Below are 18,201 nucleotides of genomic sequence, written 5' to 3' on the forward strand. Positions count from 1 at the left end.
TGTGTGTGTGTGTGTGTGTGTGTGTTTGTGTGTACGTTGATATGTTTGTGTGTACGTTGATATGTTTGTGTGACACCATATTACAACCTATTATGGTATGTTTCTGCTGCCGCCGATAAAACAACATTTTTATATTGCAAAATGTACTGTGCTACACCTAGAAGAAACACACTCCGGGACAAGGCTCAGTGGCAGATTTTCATGTTCATCTCAGAGGAGGTCTGGGCCCGGCATCTGCTTTTACAGGAAAATTACTTTGATTACTTTAAAGTTTTGGGGAATGGACTTCTTCACGTTGTTGCTGAGAGTTAGAAGAGAAGACTGATACTACTCTCATGGGTGTACATGATTTAGAGATGCTGGCAGCCAGTGGAGTAGTCTACATGATGCGCAGGTATACATATGTATACCCACTAGGAAAGGTCAAAGATTCCAGTATACCCACTTACAAAAGTGCAGGGATAACGAAATGAAACAGAGATTGTTCTTGTGACAGAACTTTCACACTTTTGTTCATAAATTCTCCTCGTCTGTATAGTGAGTTGCATAGGAACGACACAATTGCTTGGCGGTGGTTCTCCGCACCATTTGAAATGAACTAACATAAATCCCTAATCACTGGTTAATAGTAGTGAATCACTAGTATAAAAAGTGAGATTAAACTACACTCTCTCAGTGTTTTGGTGGGCCTGTCCCTGAAGCTACTGCCACCTTAGAGTGACACTGCAGCAGACGTTAACGTTACTATGAAACTACATTAAGACAAAAGAAGCCACGTCTGAATTTATTCACATTGCAACAAAATTTGTGTTTTCTATAAAAGGCTCAAATGCTAGGGCAGTTTTCAACGGCCTCCCAACAACCCAAATTAAATGTATGTTGCAATGCCGAAAATATAATATGCAATAGTGTTTGTGTGTGTGTTTGTGTGTGTTTGTGTGAGTCTGTGGGGGCAGCTGTACAAGTGGGTGAGTTTAGCTGTCACGCACTGTGCTCTATGAGTCTGACTCATGCGAGAGATGGCAGAGTGAGGTGAGAGAACACAGCTCACAGCTCTTTTTCACACACACACACACACACACACACACACACACACACACACACACACACACACACACACACACACACACACACCAATCACTCTACAGGACAACTGATTATTACTTAGTGTTCCTACTTTAAAGAATATATAGTGATAAATGTTGTAGGGGGTCTTGAACAGAGACAGCTAGATGAAGATGGTTCTATAAATCTTCAGGTCTAAAAGACTAAAGAATGCATCCAACATTAATTTTATAAGCTATTATGTTGTGACCCAAAGTACACATGCTCTTTTGTTTCTATGACGATAATGCACTTGCACTCTTTATTTTATATTGCTGTGAAAAAAGCAGATTATGTAATGTTATGCAAGAAACAAACAACGAAGACCCATAGATATGGTTGGTGTACAGTATGCTGCTCATATCACAGAATTGAAATACCCAAAGGTTTAATTTACACCTCTTAGTAATCGTTGTTTGGAGCCTGGCAAGTAGCACATCAAAAGCAGCACTGAGGTGAAGAAACTGAAAGAAGCTTGACTGTGACTAATGTAGGATGAAGGTTTCAGTGCAAATGGTCCTTATCAAAATTCTTGGAACAGGTTTTATTGTGTGATAATTCTTTGCAGGAGTGATATCCAGTGCATATTAAGGATCCGTTGGTCTGGGCAGTACTGGGTGCATGTGACCGACAAACTAAAAAATCATGTGCATGTGCATTAGGGCTGCATGATTAAATACATTAAGATGCTACCTCTATGCAATGTCAAAGTTGTGTGTGTGTGTGTGTGTGTGTGTGTGTGTGTGTGTGTGTGTGCGCGCGCACAGCATGTGTGTTTTAGCATGTTTAGACACAACTACTTAGTGATAAGTGCAAAGTGCAATGGGGTCAGTAACTTCATGCTGTAATTTGAGATTGTTTAACCAACCAATCAACCAACCAATCAATCAATCAATCAATCAATCAATTTACCCATACTGTACATCAATTAATTCTCTCTTCCACCCATCCATTAGAACTCCGTCCATTGATGTTATTCATATAATTGTCAAGTAAACAAAAATTCAGTCAGTTCCTGGAATGTTTCTACAGCTAGTACTCCTGTTTTTTTGTTAATACTAGTTATATCTTTTTTACTTTTCTCTATGCATCTGTGTTCATGTTTGTCCACCTGCATTTCCTCTCTGGGGATAAATAAAGGCTTGTCAGTGGTGTTGAATTTTTATTATTTATATTTTTCCTTATTGACACTGTGATGAATAATATAGAGCTGATGCTAAGCGCAGCCCAAGGTGATTGTGATTGTTTTAAAGAAATGCCAATAAACCTATAAATATCTGTGTCCTTTAGACTGGGTAAACCCCACCCACTCTGCCAGCGATTTGATTTCGCCCTGCAGCTTGGTCTGGAAACCTGCACGTTTAATTCTCCTGCTTCAGTTCACAATTTAGCGGAAACCAATCACAAACTGGCTTATCTACGTGGCACGCTATTGGCAAGTTTAACACGATGACGAAGCGACCAAGCACTCCTTGTTTATATTCAACATAGCGGCCACCAAACGCCACCGAAGCGCAGCAACCCGTTGATGGCGCTGTTGCTTCTACGTCACCCGGGTTGTTGGTCTGATTGGTTGAAGGACTAATTTTGGACCCCAGGAAGACTAGCTGATCCTTGTAATAAATACAAATACGATAATCCAATTGAGTACAGATTTATTTGAACTACTGTATGCCTGTTGATCACGCCTCTTGTGCAGAGAAAATACAAAGCAGACTCCCCAGATCAATGCTCAATCTCTCATCTATTGAGCTTGGCTTGGTCTGGTGATAGCCAGACTACATGTCCTGGGCTTAGGTGTGGTAATTGTTTTTTACATGAAGGGTAAATAGCGTGTTCTTTAGTGCCACAAAGTACACACAAGAAGTGTTGCACAATATTTAGTTTCAAGTGCTATGCACTGCATAGAGGGAATTAAGTCTAACTCTTGCGTGAAGTTTCCGACGGTCACAGAAATACACGGCTGCATCGACTTAGAGCCGTCTGCATTTATCAAGGCCAAATTAATGCTACGTGATGCTTTATGAACCCCCTATTATTAAATAACTAATTATTCTAAGCATTAGTTATATTATCCATCCAAATAATGTTTATAGAAGGTTTACAAAACAATTAACCATTGACAAAGTACTAACAATCTATCTAAAGTTATAAACTATTTTTTATATAACACTTAAAAAAATGATAAAATAACAAATGATAACATTAATAAACATTATAAATCATCATTTAATTGTTGGGTAATGGTAAAATAACTATAAATTAAAGTTGAATTAACTATCAAGTTACCATTTATTAATGATGGTTATTATAAAGTGTTACTGGGAGGGTAAGTATTTTCCCCTTAAGCCCACACACTTGCACAGTGGATGCACACTCCCACAAATCAGCAGCCTTCACCCCATTGGCATTCAGGGCTAAGAGGCTGAAAGTGAGAATGACAGTGGTCTATCTGCTGTCTCCCATCTGGGTGTCAGTCTCTGGTTTCGCCCAGGGGCTCAGATGAGCTCAGGACACAATAGGGACAGCTATTAAAATTCAAACTACCAGAGAGAGTCATGAAATAGTCATGACAACAAGGGAAATCTACACACTCTTATGAGCTGGTTACTGTCTGTTTGCTTGGAACTGTAGGGAAATACAATGTTTGGGGTACAGCAAAAGAAGTGCTAATGATTGTTTATGGATAATACCAATGGAATTAAAATATAAACTAAAACCTCTAATAACTAATTGGCATTGTTGATTATAATTTTGTAAACATATTTGTACATCAACACAGTCTTGCAATAGGAGTTTTCAAACACTGTAGAGGATAACAGTGGAGAGTTGAAAGAGTATTGATCTCTGTTTGCGCTATGCAGTAGCACTTTGATTGAACTGCAATGTGACTAAGCCCATGAAACGTCATCCAAAATGTTCCATCTGCTTCACAAATGGATGCATCTCCTTCAATATTACTGACATGAAACATATGTACTTACACAGCATTCAACACAATTGATTTTTCCACATGCCACTAATGTTAGGCTAGTCCTTTATCAGCAGCTTCATGTTTCTGTACTGTAAATACATACTAAAATACTATCACTAATAGTAGTAATAGTTTGAATGTATGCCTTTTAGTTATAAGGAAGTATCTGTATGACATTCATATATCAGTACTTTTACTTAAAGTACTGGTTCAGAGCAATTTTACACCAAGGTCCTTTGCACCATGACCTCGAGACAAACAACCTCCCAGAGGTTTTTTTCACCTGGGTCGAACATTGGGCGAGTTAACATGATCTGCTAAATAGCTTAGTGCAGGAGCAAATGGAACCAACTGTGTATCTTGCAAATTACCCACCAATAATGCCCAAAATGATATTAAACTTCAACAGTAGTACAAATAGGTTATGTACTCATAAAACGATGGATTGGAAAGTTTCTAAGTACACCAGGAGTTTATTTAAATAACCCTTGCTTGCTGTCTTCAGCTCTCAGCTGCTACTGCTACCGGAAGTAAGACGAGTGCTTTGAAAACTCTGTTTTGAAACAGAAAAGGTACTCATTTAGACTCAATCACAATGTTCCTTTACAATAGCTTCCGGGTAGAAAACTCCTGCATCCCGTACATACAATTTAATGGCGGTGGGGAAACGGGGAATAGGATCAATTGGATATAATCTCATCTCTTTAATCCAAAATGCATGGTTGATGTGTTCATCTGTCAACACGTTCCCTAACGTTAGGTTGAAGACCTAATTTATTTTGAAAATTGGTGTAGTTCCCCTTTAGGTAAAACATTTAAATATTTATTCCACCACTAAAGGTTTGACATAGGTAATGTAAAAAATTACCCAATGAAGATTATGTTACATGCAAAGCTGCTGCAGTGTAAGTCTTCACTGGATAAAATTGCAATAGCTGACTAATACTGTCACAAAAGAAGGGGTACTGTAGAAGCTGAAATGATGTGTTTGCACATTAGGAAGTAGGCAGTGTCTGAATTTGGTGCTTTGATCCTGGATAAGTGTGACTATCTCTGTGGCAGTATCCATATTTCCCTTGGCAAGATTTAACAGGCTTATGCCCATGGACAAGGCATGGTATTTTAAAGGTTAAGAAAAGACAAAATTCTAAGTCAGAGCAAGACAGTATCCATGTTCCTGGTTCTCTCAATTCAATGTTGAAAGATAGCTGCCCTGTGCCCTTGCGAAAGGCAGGGCGGGATCAGGTTCAAGACTGTATCTGTTTGTGCCCTTAAAGGAGAAATCGGGCGCAAAATTAATCTAGGGATTAATAACACATTTGTACCCAGTCGACTGTTCTCTGGGATATGCTTTCATGCTAATCGTATGTGACCAGTTTTAGCGCAAACCACTAATTAGCTTCTAATTCTAGTAGTAGGCGCACTGGTAAGGTAAAAATAAAACACTATTTCTATACCACTAACAAGGCTCAAAATTGCACTACACTACCACGGTAAAATAATGAGGGTCCCTTATTGTAAACGGAAGCATTGAGAACTTTGTAAATGTACAGAAAGTTTATTAAAAAGATAGTTTATAAAGACTGTATGTGTGAAATGCTTTCTGTTTATGTTGGCGGCCTTGGTACCACCCTTGTTCTGTCCGACAGCGGGAGAAAGAGTGCAGAGAGGTCAACTCAGGAAAAGAGCTTACGTGGAGAGAAACAAGCCGGTTATAGCCCGGGACTCTGCATATTCAGCTAAAAGCATCAACATGCCTGTCAACTTGCTATCCATACTCCTGGCTTCCAGCAGACAGATCAGATTCAGGACATTTCAGAGGACAACAGCTGAATGTAAATAGTCAGTTCTGGCACTGTACTTTTGAGCAATTAGCTTTATCTAAGGGCAGACCTTTCAGGCAGGAACTAAAGTAATGATATGTGGTCTGATGGCCTGATGGTAGAGTGATAAAATAATCTGTAATCACATTGGTAAGGTAAAGTAATATGCATAAATGTAAAGTGACAACTAGATTAATGTTCATATGAACTGAAATTTAAGTACAGCTTAAAGATTGGCACCACAATTGAAATCTTATCATTTCATGTTGGAGGTAGATGCTTATTTTAAAAACATTAAATAAGGAAAGTCGACTGAGCACATGTACGGTATGTGTTGTTTATTCAGCACTGGATTGCTTTACAGTAAGTTTTGTATCAGAAATATACCAAGACGACAAACATATATATATATATATATATGTTTTACATTTTATGTCATGTCTATGTCTGTGCCAATCTGTACACTAGTAGCATACACAGGCGGATATACTGTATACTGTTGTGAGTCAGCACCAGGCTCCATGGTATGAGTACAATAGCGTCAGGTTTTTGGCATCCGTCCCCTTAATTCAGTCAGGCATCTCTTGGGACAGCTGACTTCACTGCAAACCATGTCCAGCATCTGCTTGTGTCTGTCTCTGTGTGTGTGTGTGTGTGTGTGTGTGTGCGTGCGTGCGTGCCTGCCTACGTGTGTGCATGTGTGTGCGTCCGTTGTCTATATCTGCCAGTATGACATGCTGCGATTTAATACAAGAAAGTTTTCACAGCTTCAATAATACAACTACAATACAGTATCAAACAGAGGCAAATTCAAATATTGCTCCTTGCGTTTTTTAGACAATTGTCTTTGAAAAGATGAGAGAAACATAAATAAATACACATAATGAGCTGTACAACATATTATGGGTATCTTCCTGATACAATTGCAACCTTTTTTCCCACTGTAAACTCATCAAATTGCGTTTCTAGCTCATCCGATTGTCATGCTATTGTAACTGCTAGATTTTTCATGATATACTATACTATTTTTTAGTCTATATGCACTACTGAGGTACAGTTTTCAGATCATATGTGCATTCAAGCCACATTTCTTACATAAAAATGAGGCTTGCTCTAGACTAGGGATGCATTTCAGTCTATGGCTATAATTTTTGTTTTAGTCCAAGACCTTGTTTAATCCCTGTCTGGGAAACCAGCCCACAGTGTATTTCTCTAGAGACAGCAATCAAACCCTGATATAAAAGCCTAAGCATTTTAAAAGTGATTGCACTTCACAACACGTCCCAGCGGCAATGTTCACATGCCATTATTATTCTTTTTTTCTTTCTTCTACACCTGCTCCTCTAACAACTTTTTTAATGGTTAATACTTTTTATTTTTATCACAAAATACCCTTTTGGGTTGGAGAATCTTTCACGGCTTCCTTATTAATATAAAGACCTCATTTCTGCAGTTATAATTGTGAGTAAGTCGTTGATTTAGAGCAAAGGGCTTTTCAATTTACAGTATTCAGCTTTCAGATTTAAGTGTTAGTACATGTGACAAAGTGGGGGAGATTCCCTGCACTCACCACTTGTCCCTTGGTGCTTGTGTGCATAGATCTGTCCACATGTATTTACACATAGCTCTAGTCATTGTCATATGGTATTCATTATCAGTTTGCTATAATTTTCAAATGCTTTTGTGAAACATTTCAGCACTTACTATCCCGGGTTTGCTTCTGTCAAAATGATTACATTCTTAGCACAAGCAATGGTTTACACAAAAGACACAACCGCCGTTAAGTTTCAGTTAGAATTATGAAGTTGCGGATTTGAACAGTTAATTATTTGTTTCTGCATACCCCCTGTATTCTTTGTTCCTTTATCTGGTATATCATGCGTAAATGTTTGTGGAGGAGCTGCCGAGCGTTTCTGGTCTATTTCCGGTATTGATGATGTCCTCATTATGGGGCAGAACCAAGTGATGAGGGTTTCCTGTGTATAGGGATTTTTCATGTGTTTGGAAATGCATTTGAGGGGTAGTTGGAGGAGTTATGTACCTCATTAAGTGTTCTTTATTTGTGTAGATGAGAACTGTCTAGCTTTGTCAAGAGTTTGGTAATGTTCGAAATGTTTGGTAGACTCACCTCAGGGTGATACTGGTGCTGTCCAGGGCTGATTGAGAGCCCTATAAAGGTTGTGGCATTTGTTTTGTGTCACAAAGAGAGCTGTGCTGCAATAAATACTTTATTTTATTTGTTTGAGTAGTTTTTGTTATTTTGTGTAAGTGTTTCTTTTAAAACTTTCAAGTTTTTCCCCTCATTTATACATTTTTGGCACACTGTAAATAAATCTGCACTGCTTGGAATTTAAAAAGTCTGCTTTCCTCAAGGTTATTTTACATTTGTGTATACATCCTGGCAATGCAAAATGTATTACTTTTTTTAATTTGACTACTTGTTACGGATCTAGAGGCATCAATATTATGTTTATTAACCATTAATAAAATTATGTCTTTTTTTAAAGACAAACTAAAGACATGTATTAGCCAAACCACTCTCCAAGACTTAAGAAGATTTCTGTCCTAGGTAAATCTGCTTAATATTACACTTAGAGTGCTAATGCAGAGTGATTGACTGCACTGCCTCAAGGTCACTGCTACTACAGTACACTGCAGCAGATCACCTGTGTGAGTAGTGGTGTTTATGTGTGTGTGTGTGTGTGTGTGTGTGTGTGTGTGTGTGTGTGTGTGCGTGCGTGTGTGTGTGTGTGTGTGTGTGTGTGTGTGTGTTTGCCCACGATGTAATTTTGCTCCCTTGCAGAGAAAAATGGCTTTATATCATTTATAATCTGTCCTCTGAGAGCTAGCTCCCTCTCTTTATCACTGCCTCCTATTTCATTTTCTCTCATTTTCTACCTCTTCTATCTGTTTTACAGTGTCAATAGGAAAGGGAAGGGCAGAGAGGAGAGAAGGAGAGAGGGAGGCGCAGTTGTAGAGCAGGAACAATTGTCCTTATTAAAAGATCCCTTGTGGGACAGAGATTAAATAGACGTCAGAGGGGGACATGCTCGTGGTGCTGTGACTGTAAGATGCAATAAGTATGATCATCAGGGATGGAGGGAGAGAGGAAAAGAAAGGGGGAGCCAGGAGGAGAAGTTTGATGAGGGACAAACATATTAGAGGAATGAAGAAGAGGAGGAGAAGTAACAACAGGGTTAAGATTAGAAAAGAAGAATGTGCAGAAATGTACCAGCACACAGACTGAAATGTGGACTTTATTTCAAGGGAGAGATAAAAAAAAGATTAAAGAAGGGAAACAGGGAGGAGGTGGGTGTGAATGAAGAAAAATGAGATAGAAAGAATATGAAATGGGAGAACGGGAGAGGTGTTTCTACCAAACTCTGCAGTCATAGAGCGGATAGAGGGAGACAGAGAGGCCAGAGAGAAGGTGAGAAGAGGTGGATGACAGATGAGTGGGGTGAACAGTTTTCTGAATTATGTTTAGAATTCATAAACGTCTCATCATGAGAGCAGTACAGTACATAGCATGTGAGATATGTGGGAGGAATGAGAAGAGTGATAGTAGCACAGCACTGTCTTGATATCACAGAGGAAAAGTACAATACTATGTATGATACTAAATAGACAACTGAATCTGCCAGAGTAGGTAACAGCAGTATAAAAAAAGAAAGATAAGTAGAAAACTGTTCGCTAATTGTTATGTACATTTTTATACGTCTTATTCACCATTATTTTATCTGTCTGAGATTTTATGCCAAACACACACATCACTTCATCTGTGTCCCTCACAGTAAGGCAATGTCAAAAGAATAAAAATGGATTGAAAAAACACACAAATCTAGTTCCAGATCAAAAGAGTTTTACAGTATGTGAGACACTATAATGTGTGTGTGTGTGTGTGTGTGTGTGTGTGTGTGTGTGTGTGTGTGTGTGTGCGTCCGTGAGTGGGTGCATGCATGGTATCAAATCACATTTAGATACACAAGTTAAGCGTTCACCCCCAGCGAGAGGAACGTTGACACAAAAACCATCAACAACCACCTCCCATGAGAAATGCCAGCACCGTGTATGATGTATCATCTGGCCGCCATCTACCACTGTCAATACTGCCACAAACAGCACAGTAGGAGCATCCCTGCTAGATCTGCTATAAACACAACTTTCTTAAATCAACTGAGGGTCACCTGCATTTCTGCAACCCATTTTTTCCTACTTGTCTAAACCTGCTGTGCTCTAAACTATACAAGGTGAATAATTGTTCGTTAATGGTGTCTCCATTTCAATAAAGAAAAATGTATTACTACCAAACAAAAATCAATTCTGCATTCTGGTTATATCTTTTTTAATAGTTTAGAACGTATAGAAACAGTGTGCTACTTTTCCAGCACTATTGCATTCTTACTAACTCAATAAAAGAAGTGATAATAGAAGAGAGAGATGATGAAGGTTATAGATGTGGAGCAGGTCTATTCAGGCAACGCTGTACACCGGCCCACTGGGATACCAGCAACCAAGCAGCACACCGAAATAGAAATGAGAGCAAAGGAGAGAGAGAATGGAGGAGAAGTAAGGTGTGGTGAGACAAAGGATTGAAAGGTAAGAGAGTGAGAGAGAGAGAGAGAGAGAGAGAGAGAGAGATAAAGGGCAGGTGGAAGGGTCAATTAGGCGAAGGACTGGAAGGGACAAGAAGGAGAGGAAGGGAGGAAATAAGATGATTAAAATGAGAAGATCGAGTTGCAAAGTGGAAAGAAATGTTTTTTTATCATAAATAGCACTTCATTCCATCACTTTAGTGTGTAAAGTCATTCTGATGGAGGACTCTGCAGACACCAAACAGGAAGTTCTAAATAAAGATGACTATGAATGACAGTTATGAAGCCGACCTTTTAGAGATGCTGGTAGGTGTTCTGCTTTGGACGATTATACTATTAAGCATACTGTATACATATATCAAATGTAGCGCAAGGTTTTAGTGATGCATGTTTAAAAATATTCACCGCTTCGTTTCCAATTTAGTTTTTTTTCCCCAAATTTTCAGTCATATCTACTCAAAAGGCTTAGCACTGGTTTACTCCTCCTTTCCCGCACAGTCTCATCAAACATCAAAGTCCATTGATGCCCTCTCTCACAATCCCCGCTCCAAACCCAGGAGGACCCACTAATGTGCTGCAGCTCTCGACAGTCTACAGTTCAAAACAATAGTTACACTGTGAGCACCTAGCAACTGCCTTTTCTTCCTTCTCAAGAGAAGCGGGGTGCTTCTTAAAAAACTAAGCTGTAGCCTGACATCCCATCTGGCCCCTGAATGACTCGTGTCATTCACCCGCTGACTGCCTAAGGGGAAAACTAGCTTCTTCACCCCACAGTCACCTACAAGGCATCACATAGGTAACTACATCCCAGGTGCCGTTATACAGTACAAGGAAACAGGATACTGAGAAAATTGAAGGTTAAGTAACAGTGAATCCAGACATGTTTTAGAATTAGACATGCCAATCAATCACCATTTCATTATCCACATCATTGTTTATTACGGTATCTGTTGCAATTTCGATTTGAAAGAAATCAAGTTTACGTCATGGGGATGGCTATGTTTTAACCTCAATTCATGTATTACATTCCTCCACTATTGGTTTAAAAAACTGTTCATTCATTGGGGTCAAAATGCCTGAATAAATATCTTAAAGTATGCTATTTTTAGTTCCTGAAACGTTTAGATTACTAACGTGCGAAATATGTTTCCCCAAACTATGACTTTCATGTGTATGATGTGTTTTGTGTGTGGGAGTTATTGTGACGGTACACAATCTTTCAGGTATTCTCTACTACTTTGCTAAAAAAACGTATTGAGAGCCGGATACTCTCACGTGCTGTGACTTATATTTTTTATAAAATACATTAAACATTTTACAGTTGTGTGTACTGTAGTAACAATGTAGCAGGAGCCTGGTAACTGCTGCATTTAAATGCATGTGGTCCAGAGTGCAACTTCCTAACTGGTTGCATGTCTGTACTTACAGAGCCATTATTGCATGTTGCAGTGGGCTATAGCCATTCGTGAACAGTTAGTCTCATATGAAAGGGCTTGTATTGGCTGAAGTAAATGGGCTAATAGGTCAACAGTGCTCAGGGCCTTTTAGCATCGAACGCAGTCCCCTAGGGCACATACTGTTCATATTATACACACCGACACATGATGACAGGGATAAGGACAAGGACAAGGATAATTACCACGATCATATATTGGCTGTAACATATATTCTGTGGAGCAACCACGCACCACAAAAGGGTACCTACAGACATAAACATAGAAACGTCTCACATAGAAACTAATTCAAATAGCACCAGATACCATTACTCAGTTTCAACTTAGTGCATGTTCCAGTTAGAGATAATACAATTCATCATAGAAAGTAATAATTATAACCCGGTATAAGAAAAGAGGAGCATTGTGTTTGTTAGCAGTAGGGCAAGATCTCAAACAAAATGTGGCAAACTTGTTAAATGGATTTACCCATTAAAAATTATAGGGAAGCACCTCATTCATCCAAACAGAGTGCTGCACAAAACGCATTTTTGTAAATAAAAAAAACGAAAAAATAATTAATGGCCAGACACATTTGAGATTTTAGAGTTTTGATTAATTTAGCTGGCAGAGAATTTGCATTTACATACATTCTAAATTACACCGTAGATCCATATATTTTTCCGTTTCTTTTCGATCTTTTAATGATTATGATTTTAAACACTGGTTTACAACAACAAGGATGAGCTGTAATTTTGGACTGTGATCCAGAATAATGTCAACGTGGAAGCTGAAAGATGAAAATGCACTGGTAAACATTAAATATGAGACTTTCAATGTTTTAAATGAGCTTTATCATGTAATTATGTGTAAAATGAAACAAATGTGCTTTCCCCACAATGTCAGAGATAGTGTTGCACATACTTTGGTAAATATGTAATGTTTGTGTATCTAATCAGCATGTTCATGAGAAAATTAAATCATAATTTTATGTCTGTTATGATCATTTGGATTGCTAGCTCAAATTAAGTTTCATTTCTGTATTGCTATAACACTGCAGGCATCCTTTCACGCTGATGTTACCAATATATTGACGAGCAATATGCACCGCATCCCTTATCTAAGTTAATGTTCATCAGTGCTTTTATTCTATTATATCCCATTTTGATTCACTCTTTATCCGACTCAGAGGATTCTGTGAATTTATTTACTTTACTATGTCAATTTCTTGCCGCAGATATTACCGCAAGCTGACCTAGAATAGATGCTAATGGATGAGAAGACCAGGATACCCAATCTTCTTTGACTATCAGCCTATAGGATTACAGGTTACCTCTGATGTCACACAGGTGACACTTCATGAATATTGACCAATGATCCAGACATCAGGGGAGGTGGATGACTTCAACACTGTTATAAATATTCAGTACACAGATGAAGCAATTAGAGAAGTCTGTTTCTCGTATGCTCGCCGTACTGCAGCTGGGAGCAAAGCAACAGAAGATCTTACCTTTATGCAATATGTAGATAAAGGAAAGGGTGGGCCATTTAACAGTATATGTCTGTATAAATATTTGAATAACCTAAAAAGGATATTATGACATGGCTTGGGTGGGTAAGTGACACCACACTCCATGTGAAGGTGTTCATGAATAGTGATATGATATAACTAAACTAACTTACACCAGGATTACAAAAACATAAGAGGAAATATCTGGTATTTGCATGACATATATGAAATATACCTCTTAGCAGGTCTCTCTATGTTGCCTCAGAAACCTGCTCCTCAGCAAGGCTATGGTTGATTGGCTAACATCTATGAAATATATGTCATGACAGTATTTTCCAGTTTCACAGAAAATACTTAAATAGGAAGCAGGTGCTGTATCTTTTTCCTATTTAATCATTTAATTAGTGGCTTTAGCTTTCTCGTTCCACACAGGCCCAGTCCCTATTTGCAGATATCACAGCACATCCCACGTGGCCAAAACCTCTCTGTTGCCTCAGAAACCTGCTCCTTAATAAGGCTATGGTTGATTGGCTGACAAGATGGGAGAACGACAAGATGGGGGGGAGGGGAGAAGGGGTCCAAAGAAATTCCTATGCATACTAAACAGGTCAAACACAAGCTGGCCAAGAAGAATTTTTATTAGTCCCTTCAAACATGACTCCCTCCTCTGTCTGCTGTTCTTTTCAAACCAACAGTAAATTGTTATGATCGGCTTAATATACAGTGGAATAATGAGATTCTCATTATGAGATCCTTCATACAATGCACACACCAGTGCACACATGTTCACAAACAAGCACATGCACAGACAAACACTGGACTCACCTTCTGTGGGTGAGGTTTTCAGTCGTTTGCACAGTCCCTCTACGCCTGTGTAGTCCTCCTGGAGCTTGACCACTGCCTCTGTGCCACGCAGCTCCATCAAGGAGCGCAGCTCCATGACGGAGCAGCCGAAGCCCGCCGCATGGTTGTCCTCGTTTCTTTGGTTCTTGGCATAAAAATCGCTGTTCGACATGTCCCCCATGATGTTGGCTAGTCAAGTCAGTTAGATTAGTGTTTGTTATTGCTTATAGATCAATCAAAAGCTTGCACACCCGAGCAACGGGGTCAGTCTCATCCAAAAAAATCCAAATGGGTATCAAGCAGGAAAAAAGAAAAAAGAATGCCACTAGGTAATGTAGGCAAATAGAGAGATTAAAAAGGGTGGAAAAATCCGAGGGGGATCAATCGATGAATAGCTTCTGTTTCAAGAGACACTGTCAGATATCAGCAGACCAAAAACCATCAAAGTGAAGAAACAGAAGAAGAGAAGAAAGAGCAGCAGAGAACAAGGAGAGGAGGGGATGTAGAAACACAAGTGGGGAGCATCCAGGTGAGCGCTGGACAGCCCCAGTGGTCAGGTCCTGAGAAGGGCAAAGATGGTTGCAAGTCCTGTAGGTCTCAGGCTCACCACGGCTGCAGTCCAGACCCTCTCCATGTGTGGCTTCCCATTGCTGCTATTCTGCTGTTGCCTCCGCTGCCTCTCTGTTTCTACATGGTGGTCTTCCCCATCACTGCTACAGAGAGGGAGAGAAGGAAAAAGAGAGAGAGCGAGAAAGAGAGAGAGAGAGAGAGAGAGAGAGAGAGAGAGAGAGAGAGAGAGGAATTCAAAGAGGATAGAAAGTGAGAGAGACACAGAAAGAGAGCATAAGGATGAGCGGTGCGTTCTCAGAGCAGGAGTGAATACAGCGGTAGATGGTGCACGGCTGAAGGACAGCCTCTCCTGGCCGCTGCTGCTGCTGCTGCTGCAGTAACTGTGGCTCTGCTGTCTCTATCTACTACTGGTGCTGCTACTTCTACTGGTGCTGCTAACCTAATTCTGAGGGCATGCCAAATGCCAGAGAGAAAGTGAGAGCAAGAGACAGAGAGAGAGAGAGAGAGAGAGAGAGAGAGAGAGAGAGAGAGAGAGAGAGAGAAGGGGGATAGGAAAGAGAGAGAGTACAGGAAAGAGAGAGAGTGAGAGAGGATAGGAAAGAGAGAGAGGGATGGCGGAGAGAAGAGGATGCTCCTTTCTGGTGCAGAGCAGAGAGGAGTTGTGTGCGGGTGGGAGGCTGGGGCTGCTCTGACAACAAAGCGGAGAGGCAGCACGTAACGCTGCGCTGTCAAGGGAAGGATGGGCTTCTAGCTCACCTCTAGTTTCTCTCTCATTCTACAGTAGGTGACCTATCCTATGCAGTCACTCTATCTCAGTGATCCCTTCTTTTCCGCCTGTTGTCTTGTAATGCCTCGCATTAATGTTTTCACTCCATGTTTCCCTCTCGCCTTAGAACTACACTCAGCTCAGAAAAGAGAATTAAATGTCTGCCACCAGTGAACACAAAATGCAAGGCTGGCGTAAGTCTATATATTTGGTTTCTTCCCAGAAAAAGACCAATACCAACAGCTGGTTAGTCCATCTTTTAATACTTGGTGTTGTGGCACACCAAGCACATTTGTTCCTACTGAAGATGTAAATATTTTAAAAATAGATCACTGATAAAGTTTCAATCCAGAAATGTTAGATCATTTCCTGAAACTGCTGTTGCTGGACAGTTGTTTGCAAGTTACTCAAGCAGCCGTGGTTTAATACACATTTGGTGCTCTAGGGAGTATTTTTTAGCGCTAGAAAATAAACACAGTACCCAGGTTTATTGTAATAAAGTAACATTTCACCCATTGCAATGGTGTGGGTCATTGTGTTTTTAGACAATAATAAAGGATCTATGGCACAAAGTGATAAGCAGCACAAGCCAATACTTGTTAATAGGATCAATTCTATGTTAGTCTTTCAATGAGAGTTGAAATATTATGTATATAATATATAGAATATTGTCATCCTTTTTAGTTTCTCACAATCTACTCACCACCACACAAACACGTAATATCACAATACAATGCACGAAACAGAGACCGTCCTCCCCCCAAAAAATGCTCCCATAAGTTCTTTGTTCAAGCAACAATCACGACTCATATTTACGTTTAAAGTGGCGTAGCCCTCTAGCGGCCTCTCATAACTATTATGGAAAGCAAAGCAACCCACGGGATGACAAAGGTGGGGGTGGTGTATGGGTCAAACAAATATAGGACTTTCATCCAGGAGACCGGGTTTCATGTCCGGTTTGAAAATCAAAACTAAACATCAGGCTGCCTCATTATGGAAATCATAATCTTACTTATTTTTGTCAATAATGAAATCACGATGACGTAACAGAATTTAACCCTAATCCTAAACCTAACCAATGATTTTAACCCAAACCACAATTTTCTTCTAAACTTAACTAAGTAGTTTTTGTGCCTAAACCTAACCGAACTGTGACCGTTTCACAACGTTACCTTCTTTAAAACCTTGACTGTTATCTTCACTGGGGAACCGCCAGGGCATTCCAGGCTCTCAAAGAAAAAAATTATTAAAAAGTCATCAGTTGTAAGTTCCTTTTATCAATTCATAATTTGTCAATGAAAATCTGAACAAAACATTTTTGAGGAAATAAACCCTAAACTATGAGAACATTGTTGCAAATATATATCCATGCCATTTTCAAGATTAACTTTTGATGAAAAGTTGGAGTTAACTGGCAAAGAAAGACCTGCACCAGAGCCCTATTTGGAAAACCAAAGCTTTTGAGAGGCATTTCAACTCCAGCAATTACACACAAACTTTGCTTTCAAGTAATGCAACTGTCATTGGGTAAGTTATTTAAAATTGAATAGGCTAATGTGCTAACTGATTTTATTCTGACTGCAGCTGCCACTGTTACTGTTTATTTGGGAAAAGTTTCATCATGCAGAATTACCGGTCAATTCTGTGAATGTACCAATGTTATGAACATTTATGGTACTTTGGCATAATGACCAAATAAACCATAACATACATGTATATTAAATAGGAAACTGTGCTAATCTAACAATATTATTTTTTAACAATAGTGCTCATTTGTGGTGGTGTGTTCCAAAATGCCAAGATCGCTGTTTGCTGTCCATGGTCCTGAAGTGTATGTCATTAATGGTCATTGTCTGCACACTTTCATGATGTGTAGTAGGCATATGAAATGTAATAGGTTTTGTTTAGAAGTAGGTGGGGGTTGGAGTTTGCTTTTTTTAGGGAAGGGGGGTCAGAGGGCCAAGGTCTAAGACTCACGGTTCGCTACTGTGTGGTTTGGAGGACGGAAAATGCTCCTGTGGGTTGGGTTAACCCATTGGGGTAGAAATAGGGGGTCGGAATAAACAACCTATATCGTCATATGATCTGTCATCAATAATTTACATGTGTGCCTCCATTTTCAATCAATGAAATGAGTGACCAGTTAACCTCTAGCTTACAGCTGCCCTACATCACTTTCCACAAACTCAGGGGGAGACGTGGAATCAAGTCACCACTGTATTATAAGGCTAATGTTAATCAACACTGAAGCACAACAGCTGGCTGGCTATATATGTGTCTCCATCATCTGTAATCCACAGTATTAAAACTATAGATGGTTTGTCTATGGAGCACCAAGGAGTCATAATGCAGGAGTACAGTGGGGGCCAGCTGAAGATCCTTGGTATATTCAGTTAAAATCAAGCAAAGCTACATCAATGAAAACATGGCTGGTCAATCCATTCCTTTAATCATGCAGCTAATGAATTGGTCATTCACTCTTTGGAGGTCAATAGGGTTGTAGTGTACAGTCTGCCCCACCTCTGCTTTACATCACACACCAAGGTCCTACTGTTTGCAAAACGCCATAACTAATTGAATATT

At 39.5% G+C, this 18,201-nt stretch overlaps 1 protein-coding gene across 15 annotated transcripts in view; it reads right to left on the reverse strand.

Moving 5' to 3' along the window:
* Window positions 1–18,201, reverse strand: part of atp2b2 (ATPase plasma membrane Ca2+ transporting 2) — a 119,362-nt gene that overhangs the window by 56,854 nt on the left and 44,307 nt on the right. For 11 of the 15 annotated variants that reach the window (XM_032512774.1, XM_032512783.1, XM_032512779.1 and 8 more), the window contains exon 2: window positions 14,265–14,995. In XM_032512774.1, coding sequence (XP_032368665.1) covers window positions 14,265–14,463 — 199 coding nt within the window. In that variant the 5' untranslated portion in view covers window positions 14,464–14,995. The other 4 variants (XM_032512776.1, XM_032512787.1, XM_032512775.1 and 1 more) reach the window with 3 other exon arrangements.

The sequence above is a fragment of the Etheostoma spectabile genome, chromosome 4, assembly GCF_008692095.1.
Source record: "Etheostoma spectabile isolate EspeVRDwgs_2016 chromosome 4, UIUC_Espe_1.0, whole genome shotgun sequence".
In the NCBI taxonomy this organism is placed as follows: Eukaryota; Metazoa; Chordata; class Actinopteri; order Perciformes; family Percidae; genus Etheostoma; species Etheostoma spectabile.